Here is a 24,424-nt window from a genome sequence, read left to right on the forward strand (position 1 = left end):
ATATTATAGCTATATAAAGCGCTTCGGACTGTCGCTGAGAGCTTTTTGACATTGCTTTATTATTATTAATTAGCGCAGAAGCACCAAGAAGCGTTACGTTTTTATATTAAGATGATGATGATGATGATGGCCGCGAACACGATGCACGCGTCGTCGTTTACTACGAATAAGATGAATAACGTGTTGGGGAGATCGTCACGAAGAGGAGCACCATCATCATCATCGTGTTTGAGTGTAAGAAGTTCTCGCAACAACAAGGTGAAAAAAAGTAGCACAATGATAAAAGCGGCGATGATTGAGGAGGAAGTCGCTCTGGACGAAGCCCCGTTGACGCTTTTGCGACCGGGCGGGGAAGGCGACGCGAACGAAATGCGCGCGAAATTCGAGAAGATGGTTCGACAGGCGCAGAACGATATTTGCAAAGCGGTGGAGGAATTAGACGGGGGGAAGTTTCACGAGGACGCGTGGGAAAGACCGGGCGGGGGTGGAGGCATCTCTCGAGTGTTGCAAGGCGGCAAGGTTTTTGAAAAAGCCGGGATTAACGTGTCCGTGGTGTACGGGCAAATGCCGCCGGAGGCGTACAGAGCGGCGACGGGAGGGCAAGGCGCCGGGACGGAGACGATTCCGTTTTTTGCAGCCGGGATTTCCTCGGTGATGCACCCAATCAACCCGATGGCACCGACCGTGCACTTTAACTATCGTTACTTTGAAACTGATTCGCCGAGAGACGACCCGGGGGCGCCGAGAGCTTGGTGGTTTGGCGGCGGCACGGATTTGACGCCGAGTTACATTTTTCACGAAGACGTCGCGCACTTTCACGGGACGTTGAAAGGCGCGTGCGATAAGCACGATCCGGAATATTACCCGAGATTCAAGCAATGGGCGGACGATTACTTCATGATCAAGCACAGAGGCGAACGCAGAGGCGTTGGTGGCGTCTTTTTCGACGACATGAACGACCGACCGAAGGAGGAGTTGTTGGCGTTTGCCACGGACATGGCGCAAGCCGTCGTCCCGGCGTACATCCCGTTGGTCGACAAACACAAAGATGATTCATTCACGCAAGAAGAAAAAGAGTGGCAGCAAATGAGAAGAGGCCGATACGTCGAGTTCAACTTGGTGTACGACCGCGGGACCACCTTTGGCTTGAAAACCGGCGGCAGAATCGAGTCCATTTTGATGTCTTTGCCGCTCACCGCGAGATGGCAATACGACATGCACCCGAAGGAAGGGAGTAGAGAAGCGGACGCGTTAGATGCGTTCATGAACCCGAGAACGTGGCTGGCGTAAAAAATCATCAAGAGACGAAAAGAAGACGATCAAAAAGCACACCCCGCAAAAGCGATACATAAAAAACGAAGAAATAAATACGAGAGAAAAAAAGTGTTGGAGCGAGAAGAGGGCCTACCGAGTAATAAAAAGAGTGAGAGTGAGAGAGAGAGAGAGAGAAGCACAAAACTTTTTGTAACTTTGTAACGCCGAAGAAAAGCGCAAACCCACGCGTTTAAAACGTAACAACACGTACTAAGAATCACCACGCGCAGCAGTACACCACTCTACGCGAAAGAGACCCTCAAAAAAACCGCCCAATTAATACTGAGAAAAAAAGGAAGCAAAAAGAAGAAAAAGTTTCAAGGGAAAAACGCTTCACACTCAAACCCATCCTTTTGTTTGCTTTTACACGCGCAGTAGACACTCCCTTTCGAAACGGCATCGTAACCGCAGTAAACGACGAAGACGACCTGAAGAGAAGAGGTGTCTTCTGCTTTCGTTGTTCTTGTTGCTCTGTTCGTGAGAGCGCGCGTTTTTTATAAAGGAAAGAAGAAGCCTTCTATTGAGGGAAAGCACACGAGAGCGCACATTTCCATATTCACAAACAGAGAGAGAGAGAGAGAACGACGCAAAGAGAGAGCACGACATGTCCTCCGAGAAAGGCTTAGTCATCACCCCGACCGAACAGCTTCCGTTTAAGTGTGAGTGTTATTCGCGCGTTCTTTTCTTCTTCTTCTTCTTCTTCTTCTTCTTAGGATGACCGAGAGAGATTTCTTCTTTTCCCTTGTTCCTTCGTGGGGGGAAATTTTATTCGTTTTTTTCCTCTCATCTCGTCGCAGAGTTCTCTCTCTCTCGATGTCGAAAACGAAAGAAAGAGTGAAAGAGATGCGCGAGCGCGCGACGGGGACGACGCCATCTCTGTTCGTGCCCTTCTTTTCTTCGTCTTCCTCGAAAGAGAGAGTGAAAGAGAGTTAAAGAGAGAGAAATTTGAGTGTGCTTTTTTTTCTCCCCTCTAGTAGTGGGTTCGTTCAACGGAAACTTTTGTTCTTTCTTCTTTGGTCAAACGAGACAGGAAAAAGCAGCTTGACTGACATTTTTTATACGAATATTATACAGTTGAACTGAAGAAACAAATCGCGACGGACTTAACGGTGCACAACCCGACCTCTCACGACCAAGCGTTTAAAGTGAAAACGACCGCCCCGAAGAAGTACTGCGTGAAACCGAACACCGGCATCGTCCCCGCGGGCGCGACGACGGTGGTGACGGTGATCATGCAAGCGCAAAGGGAAGTGCCGGCGGATTTGGAAAACTGTCGAGATAAGTTTTTGGTGCAAAATACAGTCGCGGAGAAAGGCGAGGGAGACGACGTGCCGGCTTTGTTCACGAAAGACGGGAAGAAGATTCAAGAGACGAAGTTGAAGGTTGTGTTTACCGAAGCCGGCGGGTTGCCGGCGAGCGTGCCGGAAGATAAAGAGACGGACGGAAGCGGGCCGAGTTTGAATAGGTATTTTTCGACGAAGCAGACGCCGAGCGCGGCGAGCGTTGAGAAAGGAGGTGGGAAGAGCGTCAGTTCGAGACCGAACGGGGATAAAGTGGCGAGTTTGGAGGCGCAGATGCAAGCGATGCAGAAGCGAAATAGACAGTTGCAAACGGAGTTGTCGAAATCGATGAAGCCGGGCGCGAACGGGTTTTCGTTTCTTATGGTTTTGATCGTGGCGTTGATATCGTTTTTAGTCGGGATGTATATGAACAAGTAATCGAGAAGAGAGATTTTGGAAAGAAAAGAATGAGAGAAAGGAGAGAGAGAAAGTAAGATTAAAAGAGACAGAAAGCCGTGCGTTTGTTCGATTTTGTTTTTCTACTTAAAATTCGAACCCGAACGAAACCACCACGAGTGAATTTAGCTTGCAGTTTATATAATAAATAAATACAAATGTGCTACAGTGGCACATGATTTTAATTAATACAGTGGTAGAATTACGCTTACTACTGTGAGTACGTGTATACATCTTAAAGTGTATGATTTTAGAGTCGTTTGTTTGTTACAATTTTATCACAACTCGTTCATTAGCTGAACGATACTTTGCACTTGCTCTTGCAGAGGAGGCGCCTCGCCGCGATCCGCAAATCCATCTTCTAATTCGTAATCGTCCTCGTCAATGCTGTCCATGCTATCGGAGCTTTTATTACTGCTATTGTCTTGACTAATGTTGTTATAATTATCTATGTACGCGTTGCCAGTGGCGGCAACGGGTGTGCCGCCGGTCGCCGCGCCGTTGCTGCTGCTATTTGTTGTTGATACAACCGTTCCTCCAGAGAAAGCGGTATTGTTGGTTGAGAAGTTCTCGTTGGGGTTATACATCGGTGGGGAGGAGGATAGCGATCCGTTATCGTTGGTCGAGTTCGTCGTGAAGAAACTTGAACTGTCTCGTTCGCCACCGGCGGCACCGCCAGGTCGTCCGATGGTCCCCGCAGACGAGGAAGAAGAAGAAGAATTCAAAGAAGAAGAAGAAGAAGAGGACGAGGATGATCTCGACAATCTCAGATTGTCTCTCACCGTCGCCGCTTTCATGCGCTTCACAAACTCCTTAAAGCTGTTAAAGTTATACAGCTCGAACAATTCTCTGGACATTCGAAGAAACGTAAAACACGCCATCGGTGGTAACTTTTCGCCCGTCTTCCATAACTCCACGTCGTCGCCTTCCCCTCGCGCATTTTTAATAACGCGTTCGTACGCGGACCGATCGAAACGACACAAGGCGTTCTCGCCCGCCACTCGCACGTTATACTTTGCCGCTGCGGTTCGAATTTGCCTGAGTAAACCTTCCGGCCCGCACCTTGAAAACCACGGGTGATCGCCGTCCACCATCTCTACGCACGTAAAATTCAAACGCGCGTTGTATTTGGCGCAAATCTTTACGATCGGTTCGTACCCGTCGCGTTCGGGGACAAAATCGCCCGATCGAGTGTTGAAATACCCGGCAGTTAACTCAGCCGCGTGCGAACGGGAGTTGTACCACCAATGCACGCCAGCGCATTTGATGGCTACGTCAACGCCAGTTTTCTCGTAATCGAACACTTCTCGCGTAGTTTGTAGCGTCTTGTCGCCGTGTTTAACGAGCTCTTTCGCGTACCAATCGAGAAAGAATTGACCGTATTCGCTGTCCCAACTCCCTCGATCGGCCCGAAAGAAACCAGTTTCTTGCGGTAAGTTGTTGTATCCGCCGCAATCGTGCGGACCAGATCCGCCCCATTCGATGCGTCCAACCTCGGCGGCGTGCCTCGCCAACGCGCCCAACGCTCGTTGATCGTAACACTGAAATTCGCCAATCCCCGGGAAACGCCACTGGGAACTGTTCGGTGAACGTTTATTTTCTGGATACGACGGGTATCGCAACTCTCCACACGGTCCACATCCAACCGCAATCTCCGAGATGGTCGATTGCAATAAATTTTCAAACGTATCTCTAAACGACACCATGAAATCTCGATAACACTCTCTCGGCGTCCTTCCTGCGACTGTTCTCGCATCGTCCGCCCACAACGAAATACACTCGGGATTTCTGTACCCGTACTGGTCCGTGAAGAACAAATCTGGATCTTGAATCCCAGACTCTAAGACCCAATCCGGTAACTTGATCTCGTACACGTCGCCGACGTTTGCGCCGCACGCGTGGAAACTCATCACCGCTTGGACTTTCAAACCTAACTTTTCGCATATTTGGAACAGTTCGTAGTACGGGGTCCAATCGTAATTCCTCGGGCGTTTCCTTTCGACTATGCCCCACCAAACGTCCACCATGACGCCATCTACGCCTACTCTCGCCAACGCGTCCAACGCGACTTCTAAAACTTCCTTGTTCTCCAGAACGCCGTCTCTCGAGACGACGTCCAAAGGGAGCATCACGTAAAAAGGAATCGCGTCTCGAGCCCACGATAAATCTCGTTTCTTCCATTTACGAGTGTACCCAGAAGTCGTCGCAGGGGGTTGTATCGCCGGCGTCGCAGTCGTTTCTATTTCCGTCGCGTTCGCATCCGCCCTCGACGGTTCTCCCGACCATCTCGGCTGATCGTCCGACAACGCGTCGTCGTCGTTTTTTTCCGAATCCTCTTCCTTCGTTATTGCTCGGACTTTTGCTCTCGCGCCTCTTCTTCGTTGCAAAGTCGTCGATGTTCCAAAAACATCCGAAGCCTTTAGTAAAGCGCTTTGATGATCATCGTCATCATCATCATCATCAATCTTCTTCCTATTCTTCTCTGGATGAAAAGAAGAAGAACACAAAGAAGAAGAACCAGAGGGAGAACAAAAAAAGCGACTCCTCCTCCGACGCTCTTTATCGCCACTCTTTCGAGAGAGAGAAGGAGGAGGAGTCGAAGATGACGACGATGGGAAGGAACGAGACCACGAAAACCGCTCCATCATCATCATAATTTCCTCGTCGTTTACGTCGTGATTTCACAGCACACAGCGTCTCTCTTTCTCTCTCTCTCTTTAATAGTACGTGTAACGACGAGAGACGCACGCAGACGCGCACTTACGGGTGTAAATATATGTGTGTGTGTGTGTATATGTGTGTGTCGTAAAACGTTCCTTTTTGTATCGAAATTGAACCAATTTTGAGTCAAGAATGAAGAGACCAACTGTTTAGGGTCTTAAACCCTGGGCATGCGCGCAACACCCTCTCGCACACTTCGTTCAAATCATCTTCAAATCAGAGACCTTTCGGTGTGCCGCTGCGGTCTGCCGCAAAAAGCGGCAAAAAGAGAGAGAAAAAGAGAGAAACGGACGAGAACGCTTCTCTTTTGGCTCATTCCTCCCTGCTCCTTCTTTTCTCCTTGTTTTATTATAAGGTGCATTGTTGAATTGTGATTTGATTTTGGGGGGACCTTGTGGCTTTAAACCACCTTAATTGCTTGTTCTCATATACATTGAGTAACGTTATGTTCGTGGAAGCATCGATCGTGGTCGGAGCAATCCTGTGCGCCAAAGCTGGGGCGATGACGTACGCGTACGTGTACCATCGGGAGAGCTTCGACCGGCAATGCGCGAACTGCGAAAGGGCCACGAGTGGGTTTGATTTTAGTGGTGGTGGTGGTGATAAAAAGGGTGAGACTGGAAAGGAAACCGGCGACGACGACGAAAGAGGGACGAGCGAGGAACCGTCGGCGCCGAAGCGGATGAAAGACGTAAAGAAAGGACGGAGTTTTAAAAAAATGTTTAGCAGCAAAAAGAAGAAGACGAGTGGTTTTAGAGGTCTCGATGATGACGACGACGCGAAGAAGTCGTAGTTTTATGAGTTTGAATTTTTGCGTTGCTTTTGTTTTGTTTTGAAAATTGCATTTATTATGTATTGCTGCTTATAATGTGCGCGTGTGATTGACGACGACAGAATGTTCGCGTCTTCTTCGTTCTGCGTTCTTGTCGTCGCGTGCTTCTTCTTCTTCTTCTTCTTCTTTGCCTTTTCTACTACTTAATCGTCCGCGGGCATTTCCAGACCTATCTTTAAGATTTCCAAAACAAGTCGTCGTCTGAGATTGACCATGTCTCTTTGGTGGAACGTAAACGCGTTGTTCTTCAAATCTTCGTCCGTGAAACTGGCAATGTTACGAGCGTAATTGAGCATGAACATGCCACAGTCGCTCCCGTTCATTTGCCGGGGGATTTCGGACGGGTACTCTTCTCTCCATTCGCCGATATCCCAATTTTCATTCAACTTGTTCTTCGCTTCGTCGACGACCCATTTGATGAGGTTTCGAACAACCTCTCGGTCCTTCCCCAGTAATGAATCGTAATAGGAAACAACTTTGCGCTTCAAATCAACCACAGCTAAGACCCAGTGAACACCTTGGTGAACCGGTACGATAACTTTTTCGCATTTGATTGGCAAATAGCCCAACTTTTTTTCCGTCGACCATCGACGAACTTTGTTGTAATCGTACTCGCCGTCGTCTTGGAACAGTTTGTTCAAGAAAAACGTGTTAAAGAAATGGCATCGAGGATGACCTTTTGGTCCACACCGTTCTCGTTCGCGACGACCGAGGATACCGAGCGTAAAATTAACGCACTCGTCGTTCAACCACGTGACAGGCGCCAAGGTGTGAATATCTTTACCTTTTAACGGCATGACGCCTTGCCCGGGTAAGCGCGCGCAAGCGTGGTTGACCAGTTCCCCAGAGTCGTACGCGTTGTCGATTCTTTCATCCTCTTCCGGCGTAGGAAGTTGGTCGAAAACGTCCACCTCTTTCGCTTTCTTTTTCTCCACGATCGCTTCTTTTGCCGCCTCTTCTTCCGCTTTTACTCGATCCTCGGTCGCTTTCACGCGTAACTCTTCTTTCTTCTTCTGTTCCAAGCGAAGCGCTTCTAACTGCGCGCGCAGAGGATCTTTTTCCTCTTCTGCCGCCGCCGCCGCGAAAGTCGTCGTCGCGCGTTTCGCCGCTCGCGCGGAAGCTTCTAATTTCAACTCCGTCGGTGATAACGGCGAGATGTTAAACTTGGTGTGCGTGCCGCCCATTTTCGTTACGGTCGTAGTTGTTTTCGGCGTCGTTACCATCGTTTTACCGGTATCATCCTTTTCATCTAATTCCTCTACTAAGTTTCGTTGCGTTTCGTTCTCGTTCTTTTCGTTCTTTTCGTCGTCGTCGTCGTTTTCGTACGCCTCCGAGGCAAATTTTGCGACTTGCGCTTTGTATTGACTCAACTGTTCGCCTTCTGGAGCGCTCTCGACGAGCTCTCGCGCCGTGCGTCCGATGAGATCTATGTGTTTTTTTCGTCTGCTGAACCTTTTCAAGCCTACGTCGGCGCTGTGCGCTTTGTTGATTTCATCCTTGATACCACCGCTACTGCGACCAGAGCTCGCCCCGACACCCATTTTCGGCGTCGCACTTTTTGTTCTTCGTAAATCTCCAAAGTCTGGAGCCGCTGGAGTAAAATGAGTCGCCGCGATGTTCTCGTTCCGATGAGAAGACGAAGGAGGATTGTCGCTCGTCAGATCAATCACCTCCGCAGGTACTTCTTCTTCTTCTTCTTCTTCTTCGGCGTCTCCCGCCTCTCCGGTCAAATCGATCACGCCGCCACGATTTCCTTCCTCCTTCTCTACTCGTCTTCTTCGTTCAATCTCCCTCAACTCTTCTCTCGTCGCCGACGCTTGCTTCACTAAATCCAACGGCGTGTGCCTCGAAGAGATCGATCTTTGCTTTTCAAACAACCTCTCCTCTCGATCAAACGTCAACGCCGGCTTCCCAAACCCGGGACTACTCGACGTCGCGTACGCAGCTCGACTCGCTTTCGCCGCTCTCGCAAACGTATCGAACGAATTCTCCTCGTTGCTACGAAATCTGAACTCTTCTTCTCCTCCTCTCGAAGAGTAAGAAGAATACTTCCCGGATGAACCGTAATACCGCGAAGCCTTACTCTTATCGCTCAGCGCTCGTCGCCGCTTCTTCTCCTCTTCCGCCACGAACACTTTCCTCCCTACGATCGGTGTCGTCAAGATATCGTTCAACGCGTCCTCCTCCTTTAAATGTCCTTTAAAATAAGAACCGTCGTTTGTGTTCTCGTTCGACGAATATATGTTCCGGAGTTGCGATTCGCTCAGGACTGGTTTTTGAACGTATTCGTTCTTCTCCTCTTCCTCTTCTTCTTCGTCTTTGTCTTCTTTAAACGACGACGACTTCAAACGCGGGAACGCGCTCGGTTGAAGCGTTTTCGGCGACGCGTACTGGACGAAGTGACTCGGTTGTTGTTGTTCTCGCTGTTCTTGCTCTCGTCGTGCTCGTACTCCTCGTCGTCGTCGTTCTTCTTCTTCTTCTCCTTTTGCTTCGCGTTGTAACGGCGACGGCTTCGACGGCAAATCTGATTCTTTCTTTCGTTTCTTCTTCTCTCTCTTCGTGGTGCGCAAGACGGACAGAATGCGCTTGCGGAAATCCACGCCGCCCATGTGACACTACCGGTGGTAACAAAGGAGAGAGAGAGAGAGAGATACACACACGCGATGATCGAAAAAGAAAAGCAAGCGCGAAAATTATGAGAGGAACGTTTGGAATGGAGAGAAAAGGGAACCAAACGAGACAAGGAGCAAAAAAGCAGGCGAGGAGCGCGAAGAGAGTCGAACAACGGAGAGAAGATGTACGGACAACACGTAGTAATAAATAAGCGCAGTAGTAGTGCATAATAAATACATTTCGAATCAAAACGCGAAAATCATAACAACAGCCGACTCTCTAAAATCTTCGCGAACGCCTGCGCGCCTTCGATGTCGCCGCCTTCGTTCTTGCGTATGATTTGAACGATGTCTTTGACGTACGCGTTCATCTTCTCGTCACCCTTTCTTTTACCTCCTCGAAAGGTTTCCAAGGTTTGCACGGCGGTGGACGGCGGGGATATTTTGGCCAAGAGTTTCGCGATCCAGATAATTTTGGATGGTGGTTTAGACTCCGGGTTTTTGGATTCCGTGCCTGGACGGGAGCCTTGCTGCAAGACGGCTCTTTTGACGATGGAGGCGCGCGGAACGCGAGAGATGTTGCTGTAGATTTCCACCGCGCGAGATTCGTTCACGGAAGTGGCGACTTCGAGGATTTCGACGCCGGCGTACATAGCTTTTCGCGAAGAGTACGCGAGGAAGAACTGTTTCCTCGGTTCTGAAGAAGGCTCAGAAGTGGACGGCTCGCTCAATTCGACCGTTTGTCGTCCCGGCTCGCAATTTTCGAGAAGTTTGCACGCGACGGCGTTGTCTTGGATGTTGACTAGAGCGGCGCCGGAGATGGATTTAGGCAAAGTCATGAAGATCTCCTCCGCGAGGTCCGGACCGCGGCGACCACCGTTGGTGTATAAAGTGGAAACCGCGTTGGCGACTGTTTTTGCATCGTATTTGCTGTCGACGAGATGTTGTGCGATTGCAACCGCATCTCGAGAATCGAGGATGGATTGCGGTACCTCTTTCGCGGCGGCGGCGGCGGCCACGACCGGTTTCTTTTCTGCTACTACTTTTTCTTCTTTCTTCTTCGGTCGTTCGACTTCTTCTTCTTGTTTCGGTATAGTCATCGTCGATGATGATGATGATGATGATGATGATGATGACGATTGATCGACAAACTTGAGAAACTTTTTATAGTTTTCGTTCCAAAGAGCATCCGTTTTCATCTTGGCGATGGATCCAGAGGCGCGAATAGGAGCCGAGGGATTCGCCGCGACGAAACCACTCGTAGATTTATTCACCGCCGTTTCCTCTTTCTTCGAAGTAACGGCCGCGGAAGCAGTTGTCGTCGCGATTGGTTTGGGAGCGGTAGCAGCGGCAGCGGCAGCGGCAGCGGCTTCTTTCTTGCCGTTCACCGCCTCTCGTTCTTCTTGCATTCTCTTCTCCATTCGCACGCGTTCGTCCTCCAATTCTTTCAAACGTTTTTCCTCGGCTTCCGCTCGTCGTTTTTCTCTCAACTCGGACAAGACGCGCATTTTCTCTTTCTGCTCCTCCGCTCTCTTTTTGCTCATCTCGAGAAATTGTGCTCTCTGCGCTTTCGCCGCCGCGATGCGTTCATCGCGAAGTTTTTCACGTTCCTTCGCTTTTTCTCTCGCCTCCAGCGCCTTGACCTCCTGTACTTTCTTCACTCTCTCCAACTCCGCAAAATATTCGCTCTTTTCTACCGCTTTGCGCGTTTCAAAGTCTCTCTTGTACTCTTCGCTCTCGCGTCTCTTGCGAAGGTTTTCCGCCGCGACGTACAACGCCCCGTCCGCCTCCATCACGTCCGCCATATCCTCCTCTCTGCTCAAATCGCTCTTCTCTAAGGACTCTAAATATAACGCGAGAAATATAGCCGCCGCATTTGCATCTTTCTGCGCGAACGATGTCGCAAACGCTGATCTTCGAGTGTTTTCACTTCGTCTCGTGCTCGCTTCGTTCGATTTCATCTCTTCCAACTTTTGCACGTCCGCGAAATGGTCTCGGTCCCACTTCACTCTTCGTTCCTCCTCGTTCTTCCGTTGGCTTCTCAGCGACTTCGTGAATTCTACGCGCCTCGCTTCTTCCTCTGTGCGTATTTGCACTTCCTCTTTCTTCGCGATAATCGACACCGCTTCGCACTCACTCGATAACGTGGCGTCAAAGTTCTCTCGTCTCGATTGCACCTCGTAATCTTTAATCGCAAAATCATCCAAAAAGACCGATAATTCTTTCTGAACAAAGTCTCTTCTTTCGCCTTCCTCGTCTTTGACTTTCTCCACCGCGACTAACGCTTCGTTTAGAGTAACCTCGACGCGTTTAATGTCCGCGTCTTCGATCAACTGCAATCGCGCCTCGTCCATCAACATCTTTTCGTGCTGCTCCGTATCCATTCTCAACTTGTACTCGAACCGTTTCTTCTCCAACTCCTGGTTATCCTCGTCGTTAGCACCTTTTCCTCCTTTCAACGCTTTATTGACGCGATTCTCTTCCGCCTCGCGATTTCGTTGCATCTCTTTCACGCGTTTCCTCGCCTCCTTGGCGCATTGCTTCCTCCTCTTCATTACTGCCGATTTCTGCGTCTCCAACTCGCTCTCCAAATCCTTCACCGCTTGCCTCGCCACCACCAACGCATCCTTCGCGTACGCCGCGATATCCTCGTCGTTCTTCTCCAACCGTTCGATCCTCTCTCTCAAAAAACCCAACATCTCCTCCTCCTCCTCGCGCTGCTCGCGCTCGATTTTTTCCAAGCGTTTCCTCTCCTTTTCAAACACACCCGCCAACGCTCGATCCGCGGCTTCGCGTCTCGCGTCTTCCTTGTTACGTTTTTTCGTCTCATCTTCTTGCATCTCGAGTTCGATCGCGTCTTCTTTCCTCCTGCGTTCCGTTTCCGTTTTGTTCGCTTTTTTCAACCGCTCTCGGAACGTTTTGATCTCTTTTTTCATCTTCATCCTCCTCGAGTCCTCGGCGGTTCGCGTTCGTCGCTCGGTGATTGCGGCGTTGTTTAATTCCTCGTTCGAGGAGATGTTGTTTTCGTTCCAGGATAAGAGCAGATCGGTGTTGGTTTCCGACGACGCGAGCGCGACGACACTCCTTCTGATTCTCATCAGAGACGACGACGATGATGATGAATTCAAATTCGTCCGTGGATTACACATCTTTTCGCAACCCTTCTTTGCGGCAACAACAACGCGCGAGCAACAGCGCGGGGTGTTGATCATCGATTTTGGTGACGAGGAGGAGACAGAGGAGGAGGAGATCATGTTGTTGATGATGATGATGATGATGCCGTGTGCGCTCTATAGATATATACAGAGAGAGAGAGAGAGAGAAAGAGTGAAAAGCTTTTCTTTCCTCTCGAGCGTTCCAAAAGTCGTTCTCGTGCTCTGAGGAATGGCGAGAGGTGTACAACGCTTTCCTTCCTTCTTGTCTGTCTGTCTGAGAGCGAAGAAAAGGCAAAACTTTGTGTCTTCTGTCGTTTTCGTGCGCTCTCGTTTTCTCAGAGAGGTTTCTCAGAGAGGTTGGTGTTTTGGACACCACGGGAAGCAAAAAAAGCTTCAGAGAGAGAGAGAGAGAAAGAGCGCGAAGGAGAGAGCGCACCGCAAGAAAGACAGACACAGACACAGAAAGACGGAGAAAGACGGAGAAAGACAGAGAGTAGAATTTTAGGACGAGAAGATGACATCGTTCGCGACGACGACGATTCAGACGACGAGAGGATTTCATCGTCACCCCCCGGGAAAATCAGCCGAGAAGAAGAAGAAGAGATGGAGCAAAAGGAACGTGCGAATGATGGCGGCGCCAGGCACGGACGGGAAAACCCCGTACGTGGCGAAAAACACGTTCACCATCCCGCGAGACGAAAGCGGTGTGAAACTGGAGGAAATTAAGCGACGTTTTTTGGACGAGATGCGTTTTCGCGAGGAGAAGATGAAAACGATGCCCGATTACGTCTCGTCGCAGTTGACGGAAATTGGGGCGAACGCGTACGAGTTTTCGCAAGAGTGGAAAACGAAAGAAGGGTTCGAGAGGTGGATGAACACGCCGGAGAGAAGACGATCGCACTTTCCAATCGGGGTGTATCAGTATTTGCCGAAGGATAAGTGGTCGGTGCCGGAGAATTTTGCGCCGGTGATTAAGGTGAAGGACCCGCCGAAACCGCCGAAGTAGTCATCAGTCGACTTTGTTTGGCGCGGAGAAAAACGACGCGGATGTGAGAGATTGGAAGCGAAAGTACTTTGTTGTAATCGAGAGAAAGTTATCATTATTATTATTATTATTATCGATAGTATTACAGTTGCTACTTTCGTTTTATGCTCCAACGCGTCCTCGGATGATATCGAGCCATACTTGCGTTCCCCACGCCGGGATATCATCATCGGTCGTCGCGCGTTGTTGTTGTTGTTGTTGTTGTTGTTGTTGTTCTCGTTGTATTTGCGGAGGTGGTGCGGCGAGAGAAGGTGAAGCAGACTGCGCCGCCGCGGATTCGCCCGCGACCGCACCCGCTTGCACTTTCTTTTGTTGGTTCAATTCCTTCTCTCTCATCGAGAGATACTCCGCTCGATCGTACGGGTCCATCTGGTCCAAAGCCGCTTGCGATAAGCCTCCGTCTTCTCCCATCATCCCGCCGCCGGTGAATATCTGCCACGTGGCATAGCAAATCAACAACGTCGGCACGAAAAAACCAAACGTGGCTACCGCTAAAACGTATTTGACGAATTCGTCTTTCGATAACATCCCCGTGCTTTCGTCGCCCATAGCTTTGGTGAACGATTGGTACTCCAACTCAACAACCGTGTCTAAAAACCACGACCATTCGCCAACATCTGGAGGCGATAATGCGTTATAAAACATTGTCGCCGCGATATCTTCCGCCATTCTTTTCGCCTCCAAATCGTCGTAAAAATCCGCCTCTTCGTCGCCCGCCCACGAGTTGTTATTATTGTTGTTGTTGTTGTCGTTGTCGTTGCCACTCGCGCCGTCTTCCGTTTTCGAGGAGGACGAAGACGACACCGCGTTGTACCCTAACTTTTGCAAAGACTCCGCGCGTTCCGGTGACATTTTGCTACTGCTGCTACTACTAGTACTCTTCTGATTTCTATTGCTCCACCTATTATTTCTACTTTTCTTCGGCTTAAACTCCTCCGTTCCGTTATCGGCGAACCTCCAATCGACTTTGTCCTCCCTCCTCACAATCTCGCCTTTCCCGTTCACTTTATACGTCGTCACTCCGTAAATATACACCGACCCGAACGGATCGTCCTCTTTCTCCTTCTCCAATTCCTCTTCCGTCGCTAAGAAAACTGCCCTATCCATCTTCTTCTTCAAACTCACGATGCTATCCGACGGTTTCGCTTTTTCCAGAAGCGTGTTCGTAAACTTTCTCTTCTTCGCGCTTTCCGGTTTCCACGTCGCTTTCCACTGAAGCAGTAAACTCCCGGGTTCGACCGACGCGCTTCTCAACGTTTCGAACTGAAACTCAAATTTAGATTTCTTCTTCTTCTCGTCGTCGCTCGAAGACCAGTGTTTCATTAAACTCGCCACTTCCTTCTTCCCTCGCACCGCGTACACGTCGTTTTCGTACTCGCACTCTTTCGCCAAAGGAACAGAAACAACTCCTTCTTCCGACGAACAGTCCACGAATGGTAATCCCGATCGAAACCTTCTGTCGAGCTCGTTCGTCGCTCGTATCATTCTCTGTAACGAATCGTCCACGCCAACCGTGGTCCCTCCGGTCAGTTCGTCGATTGAATTCGCGCGGATGATTCTTTTTCTCGTCGCCGTTGTCCTCCTTCGTCTTCCTCCATTTGTAGTAATCGTTTTAGTCGCACTCGTAATAGGTTTCGAGAAAGATAAAAACGAAGACGAAGAGACAAAGGATTTCATCGTCATCTTTCGTGTTATTCTCTCTTTATTCTTCTCCTTCTTCTTCGATCTCTCTCTCTCTCTGCACTCTCTCTCTTTGAGTCGTTTTTCTGTTGTTTGCGTTCGTTTGGATCTCTGGTTTTGAACTGAATGGCACTGAAACCCTAAATATCTACAAAGCCCTCTTCCTCGGGTTTCAGGGCTTTCCCTCGTGGCTTCATCATCATCATCATCATCATCATCATCATATATAGAGCACACATATAAATAAATAACAATCATGGTGCAAATGTCACAAAAAGAACAAGACATCCAGATGATGTTGGCGGCTGGATGCCACTTGGGGACCAAGAACGTCAACTTTCAAATGGAAAGATACGGTAAGATTTATTCTTGATGCATTGCATCACACTCAAAGAGAGATTTGTTTTTTTTCCTCTCTCGGGCGTCTTTCGCGCGATTTTGAGAAAAAAAATGATGATGATAATAACAGCGCGACGCGAAGGTGGAAAGCGAGTTTGAACGGTCTCGATGCGACCTGTTCGTATTCCTGCGCGCGGATAACGTTGCGATGATGACAGTTTTGTGTTGGTATCATCTCTCTTTTATCGTCATCATCATCATCATCATCATCGGTCTTTCTAGGCTTAAAGTGGTTTATTCACATCTCTCTCTCGTCTCTTTCTCTCTTCATTTTACAGTGTACAAGCGCAGAAACGACGGCATTCACGTGATCAACCTCGGGAAAACGTGGGACAAGCTCATGATGGCTGCACGCATCATCGTCGCCACGGAAAACCCAGCGGACGTCATCTGTCAATCTGCAAGACCGTACGGTCAAAGAGCGGTTTTGAAGTTTGCGCAATACACGGGCGCGAAAGCCATCGCGGGGAGACACATGCCGGGGACGTATACGAACCAGATTGACTCTGAATTTAGAGAGCCGAGAGTGGTGATCATGACGGACCCGAGAACGGATTCGCAGCCGATTTCTGAGACCGCGTACGTGAACTTACCGGTCATTGCGTTTTGCGACACGGACTCTCCGTTGCAATACGTGGACGTCGCGATTCCGGCGAACAACAAGGCGAAGCATTCCATCGGTTGCTTGTATTACTTGTTGGCGAGAATGGTTTTGCAAATGCGCGGTTCCGTGAGCTTACAAAACCCGTGGGACGTCATGGTGGATTTGTTCTTCTACAGAGACCCGGAGGAGTTGGAAGCGAAGGAAGAGGAGCAAGAAGCGGCGAAAGCGGCAGCCGCGGCGACTGGTACGGAAGGGGCTGGGTACGACGCCAGCGCCGGTTACGCGCAAGACTCGTGGGACGAGCAACAAGGCGGCCAAGGCGGGCAATACGCGCCGGTGAGTGGCAACTGGGACCAAGCGCCGGCCCCGACTGGATGGGATCAGCAACAAGGCGGCGACTTTGGCGCTGGGTATGCCCCGAGTGGCTATTAATAAATTCTTCTTCTTTTCTTGAGGAGGATATTCTACCGACTTTTAAGATGGGTCGATTACGCTGGAGACGTCTGTCTAATGGGAATAGATCACTTAGAATATAGAGACAGGGCACCATCTTTAATCATCAATATATAACTACTTTACACGTTGTATTGAATCTCTTTCATGAGTTAATATAAAATTACACGCAGCACTCTTTGTTCTAGTATTATCTATTTTAGCTACTGTATGCGTATCTATTTCTATTCTAATACAACGACGACGCGTATCCGCCGCCACCGCCGCCGCCGCTATAATGACCACTGTTCGCATTCCGACAACTCTTCACCGCAATCATCACCCTCTCCTCGAATAACTCCGCCTGTATTGGTTGTTCTAACTCGTAAAACGGATTCTTCATCGCGAAATCCGCGTACACGTCGTACACTCGTCTCAGCAGTCGTTCCACCCCAATCGCTTTCTTCATGCTGCAGACCATAAATTTAATCCCTGTTTTCGTTTCAAAGCAGTGCAAATCAAACGTGCTCGTTTCCAACAACTCGATTCCTGAACTTTTTTTCACCGGAGAGACGGAATTCGTTCGCGATATCGCGTGTAACGAGTGCCACACGGACGCCAAGCGCAACGTGTCGTTGGTGTCCAACGTGTTTTTGTCGGAGGAGTAGTTTTTGTAAAAGATTAAACCGCCGGATTTGTTCACGATCCAGACCGAAAAGACCGGAGAGGAAGAAGAAGAAGAAGAAGAAGAAGAAACGAGGAACGAAGCGCGACCAGTGAAATCCACCCCGACGTCTTTCTCGCCTTGGCTTCCGTCGTCGAACGCGCGTCCACTCATTTGTTTTCTGTGGAGAAAAATGAATCAAGAGAGAGACGTTTCAACCACATGAAAATTTAGGGTGTTAAACCCTAGTATGGGCTCAAGCCGCCAAAAGTCTCCTCCGTCCGCGCTTTCGTCTCTCTTCACTCTCGTATTCGTGCGAGATCTTCACGCGAAAACACTCGACGAGACGACACTCTTTTTACTCACCACTCTTTCGAGATGATCAGCGCTTCAAAATGCGTTCAATGCACTCAGATCAGATCTTCTTTCTCTTCTGAAAGAAAGGATGATGTCCATCAAAATCGTTTGAAATCATCATCGAATTCGGGAAAGACGTTCCGTTTTTCCAACCGACATGTCTTTCTTGCGAAGAAGAAGAGAAAGAACGGAAGAACTTCTTCGAACAACAACACCAAAACCGTGATAGTTTCGGCATCATCGAGTAATAATAATAATAACAGTAATCGCAAGTACAACTTCTCCGCGGGCCCGGCGATGTTACCGTTGGACGTTCTCGAAGAAGCGCAAAAAGATTTGGTCGATTACAAAGGCACCGGAATGTCCGTGTTGGAGATGTCCCATCGAGGGAAAGATTTCATGTCGATAGCGGCGAAAGCGGAACAGGATTTTCGCGAGTTGGTGAACGTGCCGGAGAACTATAAAGTTATTTTCGTGCAAGGCGGCGCGTCGACGATGTTTGCATCGAACGCGTTGAACTTATGTCCGACGGGGAAGGAGAAAGCGGACTTCGTGACGACGGGCGCGTGGTCGAAGAAAGCGTTGGGGGAGGCGAAGAAGTTTTGCGACGCCGGAGAAGCGGCGACGAGTAAGGAGAGTAATTTTTCAACCATTCCGGAGAGAAATACGTGGAATTTAAGAGACGGGGCGAAGTTTGTGCACATTTGCGAGAACGAAACCATCGGTGGGGTGGAGTTTAAGGAAACGCCGGTTGGCTTGCCGGACGGCGCCGTTTTGGTCGCGGATCACTCGTCGAACTATTTGAGCAAACCGATCGACGTGAATAAGTACGGGATTATTTACGGTGGAGTGCAAAAGAACATAGCGTGCGCGGGTATGGGGATTGCGATCATTCGCGAAGATTTGATTGGCAACGCGGCGCCGAACACGCCGACAATGTTGGACTTTTCGACGCACAGCGAAAACGAGAGCATGTACAACACGCCGCCGTGTTACACATGGTACATTTCCGGTTTAGTGTTCGCCAAGTTATTGAGTGAAGGTGGTTTAAGCGCGATGGAAAAGAGAAACCAAGAGAAGGCGAAGGTTTTGTACGACACGATCGACGCGTCCGCTGGCTATTACAACTGCCCGACGGATTTGAAATACAGATCGATGATGAACGTTCCGTTTACGTTGGCGAAAGGCGGCGACGTGGAGAAGCAGTTTTTGAAAGAAGCCAGCGACGCCGGATTTGAAAGCTTGAAAGGTCACAGATCTGTAGGAGGTGCGCGAGCGTCTATTTATAACGCGATGCCGAAAGAAGGCGTGGAAGCGTTGGCCGCTTTCATGAAAGACTTCCAAAGCAGAAACGCTTAAAGAAGTATGTTGTAGAGGAAAAATGCGTCCGTGTTTTGTTTTTGGGCGCGCGAGCGTGAGTGTGTGTGTGTTTGTGTGTTTGTGTTTTGTTTGTGTGTGAGTAATAAAACTTACTAATTTCTTCTGTTACATCATCGTGCTAAAACTACTTCTACGCGCATCTATTACTACTACTACTACTACTACTCTATGGCTACCACCGGTAGTTACGACGACCGCCACCATATGTCGTTTTCGGCTCGGAACTCGACGCCTTTGGGACCTAAAGACGTCTCGGCGTTTATTTTTAAGCTCAAGGCGTGTAAACCAATCTTTTCCTCCGGTTCTGGAACTCTCGGAGGAGCTGTCTCACCATCGTTAGCGTTCAAGTACAAACAATCGTTTATCAGAGCTAAATTCTCTTTCGAAAATTGCGCTCGAATCTGGTGCGTCCGACCGGTGATAAGTTTAACCGTATTCTCGTAAAACGTCTTTCCATTCACCGCGACCGGTTCACTTTTTTCCACGCGCAATATCGCCACGTTAGAAGGAATTTGCGTCTTTTTTTTCAAATACGACGCGGTATCGTCTTCTGACAATTTTAACGTCTTCATTTTTACCGTCCTCGCGCCTTTCCCAATCGTTCGTTCCGACGGTTCGTACTCGTGCGTCATCAATCCAATTTTCGCGGGATTTTCCGTCAACGCCAAATACTGCTTCTCCACGAAACCGTCTCGTAATATTTTCGAGAAGATACTGGCGGCTTTGCTATTTTTAGCGACAACCACCACGCCACTCGTCGTCACGTCTAACCTGTGCGTCGGGAACAACTTCGTCGCTTCGTCATCATTTTCGTTACCTACTCTCAGCGCCGACCAAACGCAACGGAGCACGTTCTCCTTCGCGTTGTCCACCGAAGGAGAAACGGGTAACCCGGAAGGTTTCATCACGACCACAAAATCGTCCGTTTCCTTCAAAATGCAGTCCATCCATCGCGTTTCTCCCGCCGCAAGAAACCGTCTTGGATTCACGTGCGCCCGCACGTAATGTCTCGAACCCGCCGGTAATATGACATCCGAGCGTATTCGTTTCATTTTGTGCTTAACTGTATTCGGTTCCAACTGAAAATCCTCCTCGAGCTCGTCCGAGATGTACACCGCGCCAAACTCGATCAACGCTTGAAAATACCGTTCGGTGACGTCTGTGATTTCACCGTGCAACGCTTCGGAAAGCTTCTTGTTGTTCGAGAGCGATTTGAGGTCGCAGTGTTCCACTCGAGCTGGACGTTTCTCGCTCGGAATTTCTGTTGTTGTTGTTGTTGTTCCCGTATTCTTCAAAGGGACCGACGATGATGATGACGACGATGCTATTGGTGACGACGAAAGCACCGAAAAAGTCCTTCGCCTCTTCTGCGCTCTCTTTGTGACGAGTAAAGCGAGAGCGCGTTTCGCGGGGGACCCCGCCGCTCGGAGGCAAAACATGTCTCGTTGAAACGAAATTGTGGCGAATTTTTTTCTCCATTTTATCCAAAACAGTTACGCTCGCAAAACGGGATGTGGTCGTCGTCGTCATCATCTCTGCTATCCTCGGCGACGACGACGACGACGACACGAACGAAATCGAAAACGACCTCGGTTTTGGTCCCACAAAAAAGAGGAAGGAGGAGGAGGAGACCTTTCGTTCACGTCGTCGAAAATAAAAACCGAATCGCGTTCACGAAATTGGAGTTGTCGGAAAACGAATCTTCAACTGTTGTGGTGCGCTTGCGCCAATCGGACGAACGATTCGAACATCTTCGCCAGGTTTTGAAAAAAACGAACAAAGGCGACGAGTTTAAAGCGACGATTTTGAACGAACGCTTAGCGACGGGAAGAATTCTCTCTTACGACGACGACGACGAGAGAAGTGTTTTGATTGAAATTTTGAGCACCAAAGAGGAGGAGGCAAAGGAAGAGAAAATGGTAACTGTTTCGCTGATCCTCGCGATGCCGCGGCCGAAAGTATTGCGACGATTACTCTCCGTTTTCGCACAGTTCGGGGTAGAAAACGTGCACATGTTCAGCGCGGAGAAGACGGAGCGGTGTTATTTCCAGAGCGAGGTGTTGACGGAGGACGTTTTGGTTCGAGAGTTTACTCGCGGCGTAGAGCAAAACGCCTTGGATTTCAAATTTCCAAACGCGAGCAAGTGCAGGAATTTGAACGCGGTATTGGAGGCGCTTTTATCGTCGGGAGACGAGGAAGGTAGGAAGGGAAGAGAGGAAAATATCGCGAAAAGAGTGAACGGAAAGAAAGGTGCGAATTTTGAATGGTTGTTGCGGTCGATGAGAGATGAAGAAGAGGGAGAAGGAGGAGAGGAGAGAAGACGAATAAATTTGTTGGCGCATCCGTCGAGCGCGAGCGTGTCCGTTACCGAGGCACTTGCTCAAGAGAAGAGCGCGATTTCGACGAATAGAGTCGAAATACTCTTAGCCGTTGGTCCCGAAGGTGGGTGGAGCGAAGAAGAGGTGCGAACGTTTGAGACTTTCGATTTCGTAAACGTCGGACTGGGCAATCGCGTGTTCACCACCGACGTGGCGACGATCGCCTTACTCTCCTCCATCAACGAATACGTAGAATATAGTTTATAGTTTTTTTAATACAAAGTAAGCAGCGCGTACAAAGAATAGAGCAAAACCATCGGGTAAAACACCACCAACCGTTTGCCTTCGCCGCACTGACCCATCCCGTGTAAAAACAACCCGCTCGATTTACTCGACGCTTGCAAAATGCAAACACACGCAAACGCCAAAATACCAAACGAGTTTGTCGTTCCGGAAAAACTACCACCGCCACTACTACTTTTACTACCATTACTACTACCTTCACTATGTACGAACGCTTTCACCACGCTCAAAAATAAAATCGACGTCGCGTTATACCCAATCACCGACGCCGTTCGACTCAAACTCAAATTTTCCCCGGCGTCGTTGTTATTCTGCGCAGTTAACTGATTCAACAACCAACACGTCAAACCGCTCGCAATCGCCGACCACCCTAAAATATACCCGTAATGCCCCTTCCCTTGAAGCGCGTGCAAAGTAGCAATCAACCCAAACACCACCAAAGGCCCGGCTAAATCGTCATCCTTCGACGTCTCCCGCGTGTGTTTCTTTCGCATCGGCAGCGGATTCATCGCGCTCTTCGCTCGCCGCGCGATTTGCGCAAAGTCAACCCCCAACTCCTCCAAAAGCGGAGGTTCGTCCGGGAAACCGCCGGACCAGGACACTTTCCCTCGAAACCCGCGATTTCCAGAGGAGGCTGCCCCAGACGACGACGTCGTGTTTTGCACGTTCCCGAAACTCTTCGTCCGAGTGAACAACGCCGCCCATCCGCCGCCAAAACCGCCGCCCGCGCTCGAAGAAGGTTGATTTTGTTGAAACGATGATGATGTTGACGACGGTTGGTGGTGGTGTTGGAAATTCTGCGAGGGCGGAGGAGGCTGGTACCGGCCACTCCCACCGTCCAAAGACGATCTCTGATTATGATGGTGTTGTTGTTGAGACGATGATGATGGTTCAGCGTTGTACGGAACCTCCTCCGACGAAGGAGGCGGCGCAAACGTCGACGGCATGAATTGCATCTGTTGTTGGTGGTGTTGGTGCAATGGATTAGTATTCGAAGGATTTGGATTTGGAGGAATAAAAAGCGACGGTTGTTGTTGTTGTTGTTGTTGTTGCATCATCTGTTGTCTTTCTCCTCCATCTCCAATGGTACTACTACCACCACGAACACCACCACCGTGTGGTGCGAACGAAGGCGGTTGTTGTTGTTGTTGTTGTTGTTGCATGACTTTTGTGTAGAAGATATGCGCGCTTAAAAGAGGCAACGTTCGAAAAACACGTTTAGGGTACCAATTTAGGGTATCAACATGAGACCCTAAATGCGTTGTCCTTTGAAAGAAAGAGAGGCCAAAACTCGTCAATTTTCACGCGCATTTATACACGTAGCAGAGACAAAATGGTACGTCCTAGTTTCTTTTTTCCCCGCATTTCATCGACGATAACAACGTAACTCTTTTACGCGCGATTCTCTCGAGAGACGCGAGGAATGACGTTCGCGTTACAGAAAACAAAACTCATTGTTTAGAGAGATGATTTGCGCGATTTTGGTCGTGTTTTTTCCTCTTGGGCGAGAGAGAAGGGCTTGATTTCTCTTTTCGCGCGCGGAATTTGCGCCTCTGTTAGTTCCCTGTTAAACGCGTTATCTCTCGCTCAAAGAGGAATCGCTTTGTCAGTTGGATACTTTTCAACGTGGACGCGTCGAGCGCGCGGGAGGAACGCGTTCGCATACCTTTCTCTCGTCACGTTTTGCAACTCTACGCGTATATATTGGTTTTCATTTGCTCACCGAATCTCTCTCTTCCTTTCTCTCAAAAAAAAAAACAGCCGTCGCAAAAAACGTTCAAAATCAAGAAAATCTTGGGCAAAAAGCAAAAGCAAAACCGCCCGATCCCGCAATGGATTCGCATGAAGACCGGGAACACCATTCGTTACAACGCCAAGAGAAGACACTGGAGAAGAACCAAGTTGAACATCTAATTCATTATTATTACATATAGATAGAGAGGATTTCTTAGTAGCGAACGAAAAACGAATGTAGTCATAGGTTTATTACACGAAGGAGTATTACAACACATCCAAAGCATCGAGCAAAAACACTCCTTCTTTTTCTCTTTTCGTGCAATGAATAAGAACGTTTTATTTGGGGTGTATAAAGTTTGTTTGGTATTACATCAGCTTATTATAACAAAGTTGCGCGCGCGCTCGTTTCAAATTCTAAAACATCACGGGCGAAATACTCTCTAATAAAGGAGCTCTTTTCCCTCTTCTTTTTATTCATCAACTCATTATTCTCTTTCATCTTTTAAACTAAAATCTCTTTTGTTATTACATTCTTTCGCATTCGTATTAATAGCGGGGTATTATTATTCGCGAGAAAACGAGAGAAAAAGGGTATTATTATTTCCTTCGTCTCTCCCGCGTTCTTCTCGCTCTCATCACTCGTGGTTCTTAGGCGCGTGATACGCCGAGTTCACCGCGGTGTTGTTGTTGTTGTTAAAACTATGGACATCCCACCTCCCTCTGCTCTCGTCCATGCTCGTTCTTCTCTTCGTCTGCGAGGAGTTATTGTTCGTGGTAAACGTGCTCGCATCCGACGGCGGCGACGTCCCTAACCCCGCCACGTCTTTCGCTCCGAGCACTGGTTTCAGCATCTTCTCTTGTGATGAGTCAGCACCACTTTCAACAAAATGAGAAGAATTTTTCTCTGTTTCAACAACTTCTTTATGTTGTTGTTTATTCGACCCTCGCGACCAGTAGTCCGCGCTGTCGAAATGTTTCCGGTCGGACACGATCAGGTTCTTCTTTGGGATCATCCCGCCGTATTTCGCTCGTAGTTTTTCTTCTTGCTGTTTGAGATGATGTTGATCATCTGCGTTCGACGATGCTTCCATTTTTTTTTTCTTTCCTCTCCCGTAAAAATATCTCACAGTAATTT

General features: G+C 48.9%; 16 protein-coding genes across 16 annotated transcripts; 8 read left to right on the forward strand and 8 right to left on the reverse strand.

Moving 5' to 3' along the window:
* Window positions 1-126: 126 nt before the first annotated feature.
* Bathy09g03310 (coproporphyrinogen III oxidase) lies at window positions 127-1,290 on the forward strand (the record flags this gene model as incomplete). The annotated part of the gene is made up of 1 exon (XM_007511263.1): window positions 127-1,290. The coding sequence occupies one exon, from the start codon at window positions 127-129 to the stop codon at window positions 1,288-1,290; it is 1,164 nt and encodes a 387-aa protein (XP_007511325.1).
* A 628-nt stretch (window positions 1,291-1,918) lies between these two features.
* Bathy09g03320 (predicted protein) lies at window positions 1,919-3,032 on the forward strand (the record flags this gene model as incomplete). Its single annotated transcript, XM_007511172.1, has 2 exons — window positions 1,919-1,973; window positions 2,389-3,032. 2 exons carry the CDS (start codon window positions 1,919-1,921, stop codon window positions 3,030-3,032), a joined length of 699 nt encoding a protein of 232 aa, XP_007511234.1.
* A 296-nt stretch (window positions 3,033-3,328) lies between these two features.
* Bathy09g03330 (beta-amylase) lies at window positions 3,329-5,695 on the reverse strand (the record flags this gene model as incomplete). The annotated part of the gene is made up of 1 exon (XM_007511041.1): window positions 3,329-5,695. One exon carries the CDS (start codon window positions 5,693-5,695, stop codon window positions 3,329-3,331), a length of 2,367 nt encoding a protein of 788 aa, XP_007511103.1.
* Window positions 5,696-6,216: 521 nt separating this feature from the next.
* On the forward strand, window positions 6,217-6,564 carry Bathy09g03340 (unknown protein; the record flags this gene model as incomplete). Its single annotated transcript, XM_007511097.1, has 1 exon — window positions 6,217-6,564. The coding sequence occupies one exon, from the start codon at window positions 6,217-6,219 to the stop codon at window positions 6,562-6,564; it is 348 nt and encodes a 115-aa protein (XP_007511159.1).
* A 182-nt stretch (window positions 6,565-6,746) lies between these two features.
* On the reverse strand, window positions 6,747-9,212 carry Bathy09g03350 (predicted protein; the record flags this gene model as incomplete). Its single annotated transcript, XM_007511242.1, has 1 exon — window positions 6,747-9,212. The coding sequence occupies one exon, from the start codon at window positions 9,210-9,212 to the stop codon at window positions 6,747-6,749; it is 2,466 nt and encodes an 821-aa protein (XP_007511304.1).
* A 263-nt stretch (window positions 9,213-9,475) lies between these two features.
* On the reverse strand, window positions 9,476-12,469 carry Bathy09g03360 (unnamed protein product; the record flags this gene model as incomplete). Its single annotated transcript, XM_007511112.1, has 1 exon — window positions 9,476-12,469. One exon carries the CDS (start codon window positions 12,467-12,469, stop codon window positions 9,476-9,478), a length of 2,994 nt encoding a protein of 997 aa, XP_007511174.1.
* A 529-nt stretch (window positions 12,470-12,998) lies between these two features.
* Window positions 12,999-13,376, forward strand: Bathy09g03370 (predicted protein; the record flags this gene model as incomplete). Its single annotated transcript, XM_007510968.1, has 1 exon — window positions 12,999-13,376. The coding sequence occupies one exon, from the start codon at window positions 12,999-13,001 to the stop codon at window positions 13,374-13,376; it is 378 nt and encodes a 125-aa protein (XP_007511030.1).
* Window positions 13,377-13,517: 141 nt separating this feature from the next.
* Window positions 13,518-15,098, reverse strand: Bathy09g03380 (predicted protein; the record flags this gene model as incomplete). Its single annotated transcript, XM_007511047.1, has 1 exon — window positions 13,518-15,098. One exon carries the CDS (start codon window positions 15,096-15,098, stop codon window positions 13,518-13,520), a length of 1,581 nt encoding a protein of 526 aa, XP_007511109.1.
* Window positions 15,099-15,351: 253 nt separating this feature from the next.
* Bathy09g03390 (predicted protein) lies at window positions 15,352-16,530 on the forward strand (the record flags this gene model as incomplete). The annotated part of the gene is made up of 2 exons (XM_007511017.1): window positions 15,352-15,451; window positions 15,773-16,530. The coding sequence occupies 2 exons, from the start codon at window positions 15,352-15,354 to the stop codon at window positions 16,528-16,530; spliced, it is 858 nt and encodes a 285-aa protein (XP_007511079.1).
* A 250-nt stretch (window positions 16,531-16,780) lies between these two features.
* Window positions 16,781-17,368, reverse strand: Bathy09g03400 (trafficking protein particle complex subunit 4; the record flags this gene model as incomplete). The annotated part of the gene is made up of 1 exon (XM_007511071.1): window positions 16,781-17,368. One exon carries the CDS (start codon window positions 17,366-17,368, stop codon window positions 16,781-16,783), a length of 588 nt encoding a protein of 195 aa, XP_007511133.1.
* A 204-nt stretch (window positions 17,369-17,572) lies between these two features.
* On the forward strand, window positions 17,573-18,910 carry Bathy09g03410 (phosphoserine aminotransferase; the record flags this gene model as incomplete). The annotated part of the gene is made up of 1 exon (XM_007510903.1): window positions 17,573-18,910. One exon carries the CDS (start codon window positions 17,573-17,575, stop codon window positions 18,908-18,910), a length of 1,338 nt encoding a protein of 445 aa, XP_007510965.1.
* A 206-nt stretch (window positions 18,911-19,116) lies between these two features.
* On the reverse strand, window positions 19,117-20,370 carry Bathy09g03420 (predicted protein; the record flags this gene model as incomplete). The annotated part of the gene is made up of 1 exon (XM_007510986.1): window positions 19,117-20,370. The coding sequence occupies one exon, from the start codon at window positions 20,368-20,370 to the stop codon at window positions 19,117-19,119; it is 1,254 nt and encodes a 417-aa protein (XP_007511048.1).
* Window positions 20,371-20,442: 72 nt separating this feature from the next.
* Window positions 20,443-21,516, forward strand: Bathy09g03430 (16S ribosomal RNA methyltransferase RsmE; the record flags this gene model as incomplete). Its single annotated transcript, XM_007511040.1, has 1 exon — window positions 20,443-21,516. One exon carries the CDS (start codon window positions 20,443-20,445, stop codon window positions 21,514-21,516), a length of 1,074 nt encoding a protein of 357 aa, XP_007511102.1.
* Window positions 21,517-21,636: 120 nt separating this feature from the next.
* On the reverse strand, window positions 21,637-22,499 carry Bathy09g03440 (predicted protein; the record flags this gene model as incomplete). The annotated part of the gene is made up of 2 exons (XM_007511090.1): window positions 21,637-21,646; window positions 21,688-22,499. 2 exons carry the CDS (start codon window positions 22,497-22,499, stop codon window positions 21,637-21,639), a joined length of 822 nt encoding a protein of 273 aa, XP_007511152.1.
* A 386-nt stretch (window positions 22,500-22,885) lies between these two features.
* Window positions 22,886-23,466, forward strand: Bathy09g03450 (60S ribosomal protein L39; the record flags this gene model as incomplete). The annotated part of the gene is made up of 2 exons (XM_007510951.1): window positions 22,886-22,888; window positions 23,146-23,466. 2 exons carry the CDS (start codon window positions 22,886-22,888, stop codon window positions 23,464-23,466), a joined length of 324 nt encoding a protein of 107 aa, XP_007511013.1.
* Window positions 23,467-23,924: 458 nt separating this feature from the next.
* Window positions 23,925-24,380, reverse strand: Bathy09g03460 (negatively light-regulated protein; the record flags this gene model as incomplete). The annotated part of the gene is made up of 1 exon (XM_007510846.1): window positions 23,925-24,380. One exon carries the CDS (start codon window positions 24,378-24,380, stop codon window positions 23,925-23,927), a length of 456 nt encoding a protein of 151 aa, XP_007510908.1.
* Between the last annotated feature and the right edge of the window lie 44 nt (window positions 24,381-24,424).

The sequence above is a fragment of the Bathycoccus prasinos genome (genome assembly GCF_002220235.1).
Source record: "Bathycoccus prasinos genomic : Chromosome_9".
NCBI classification, from domain to species: domain Eukaryota; kingdom Viridiplantae; phylum Chlorophyta; class Mamiellophyceae; order Mamiellales; family Bathycoccaceae; genus Bathycoccus; species Bathycoccus prasinos.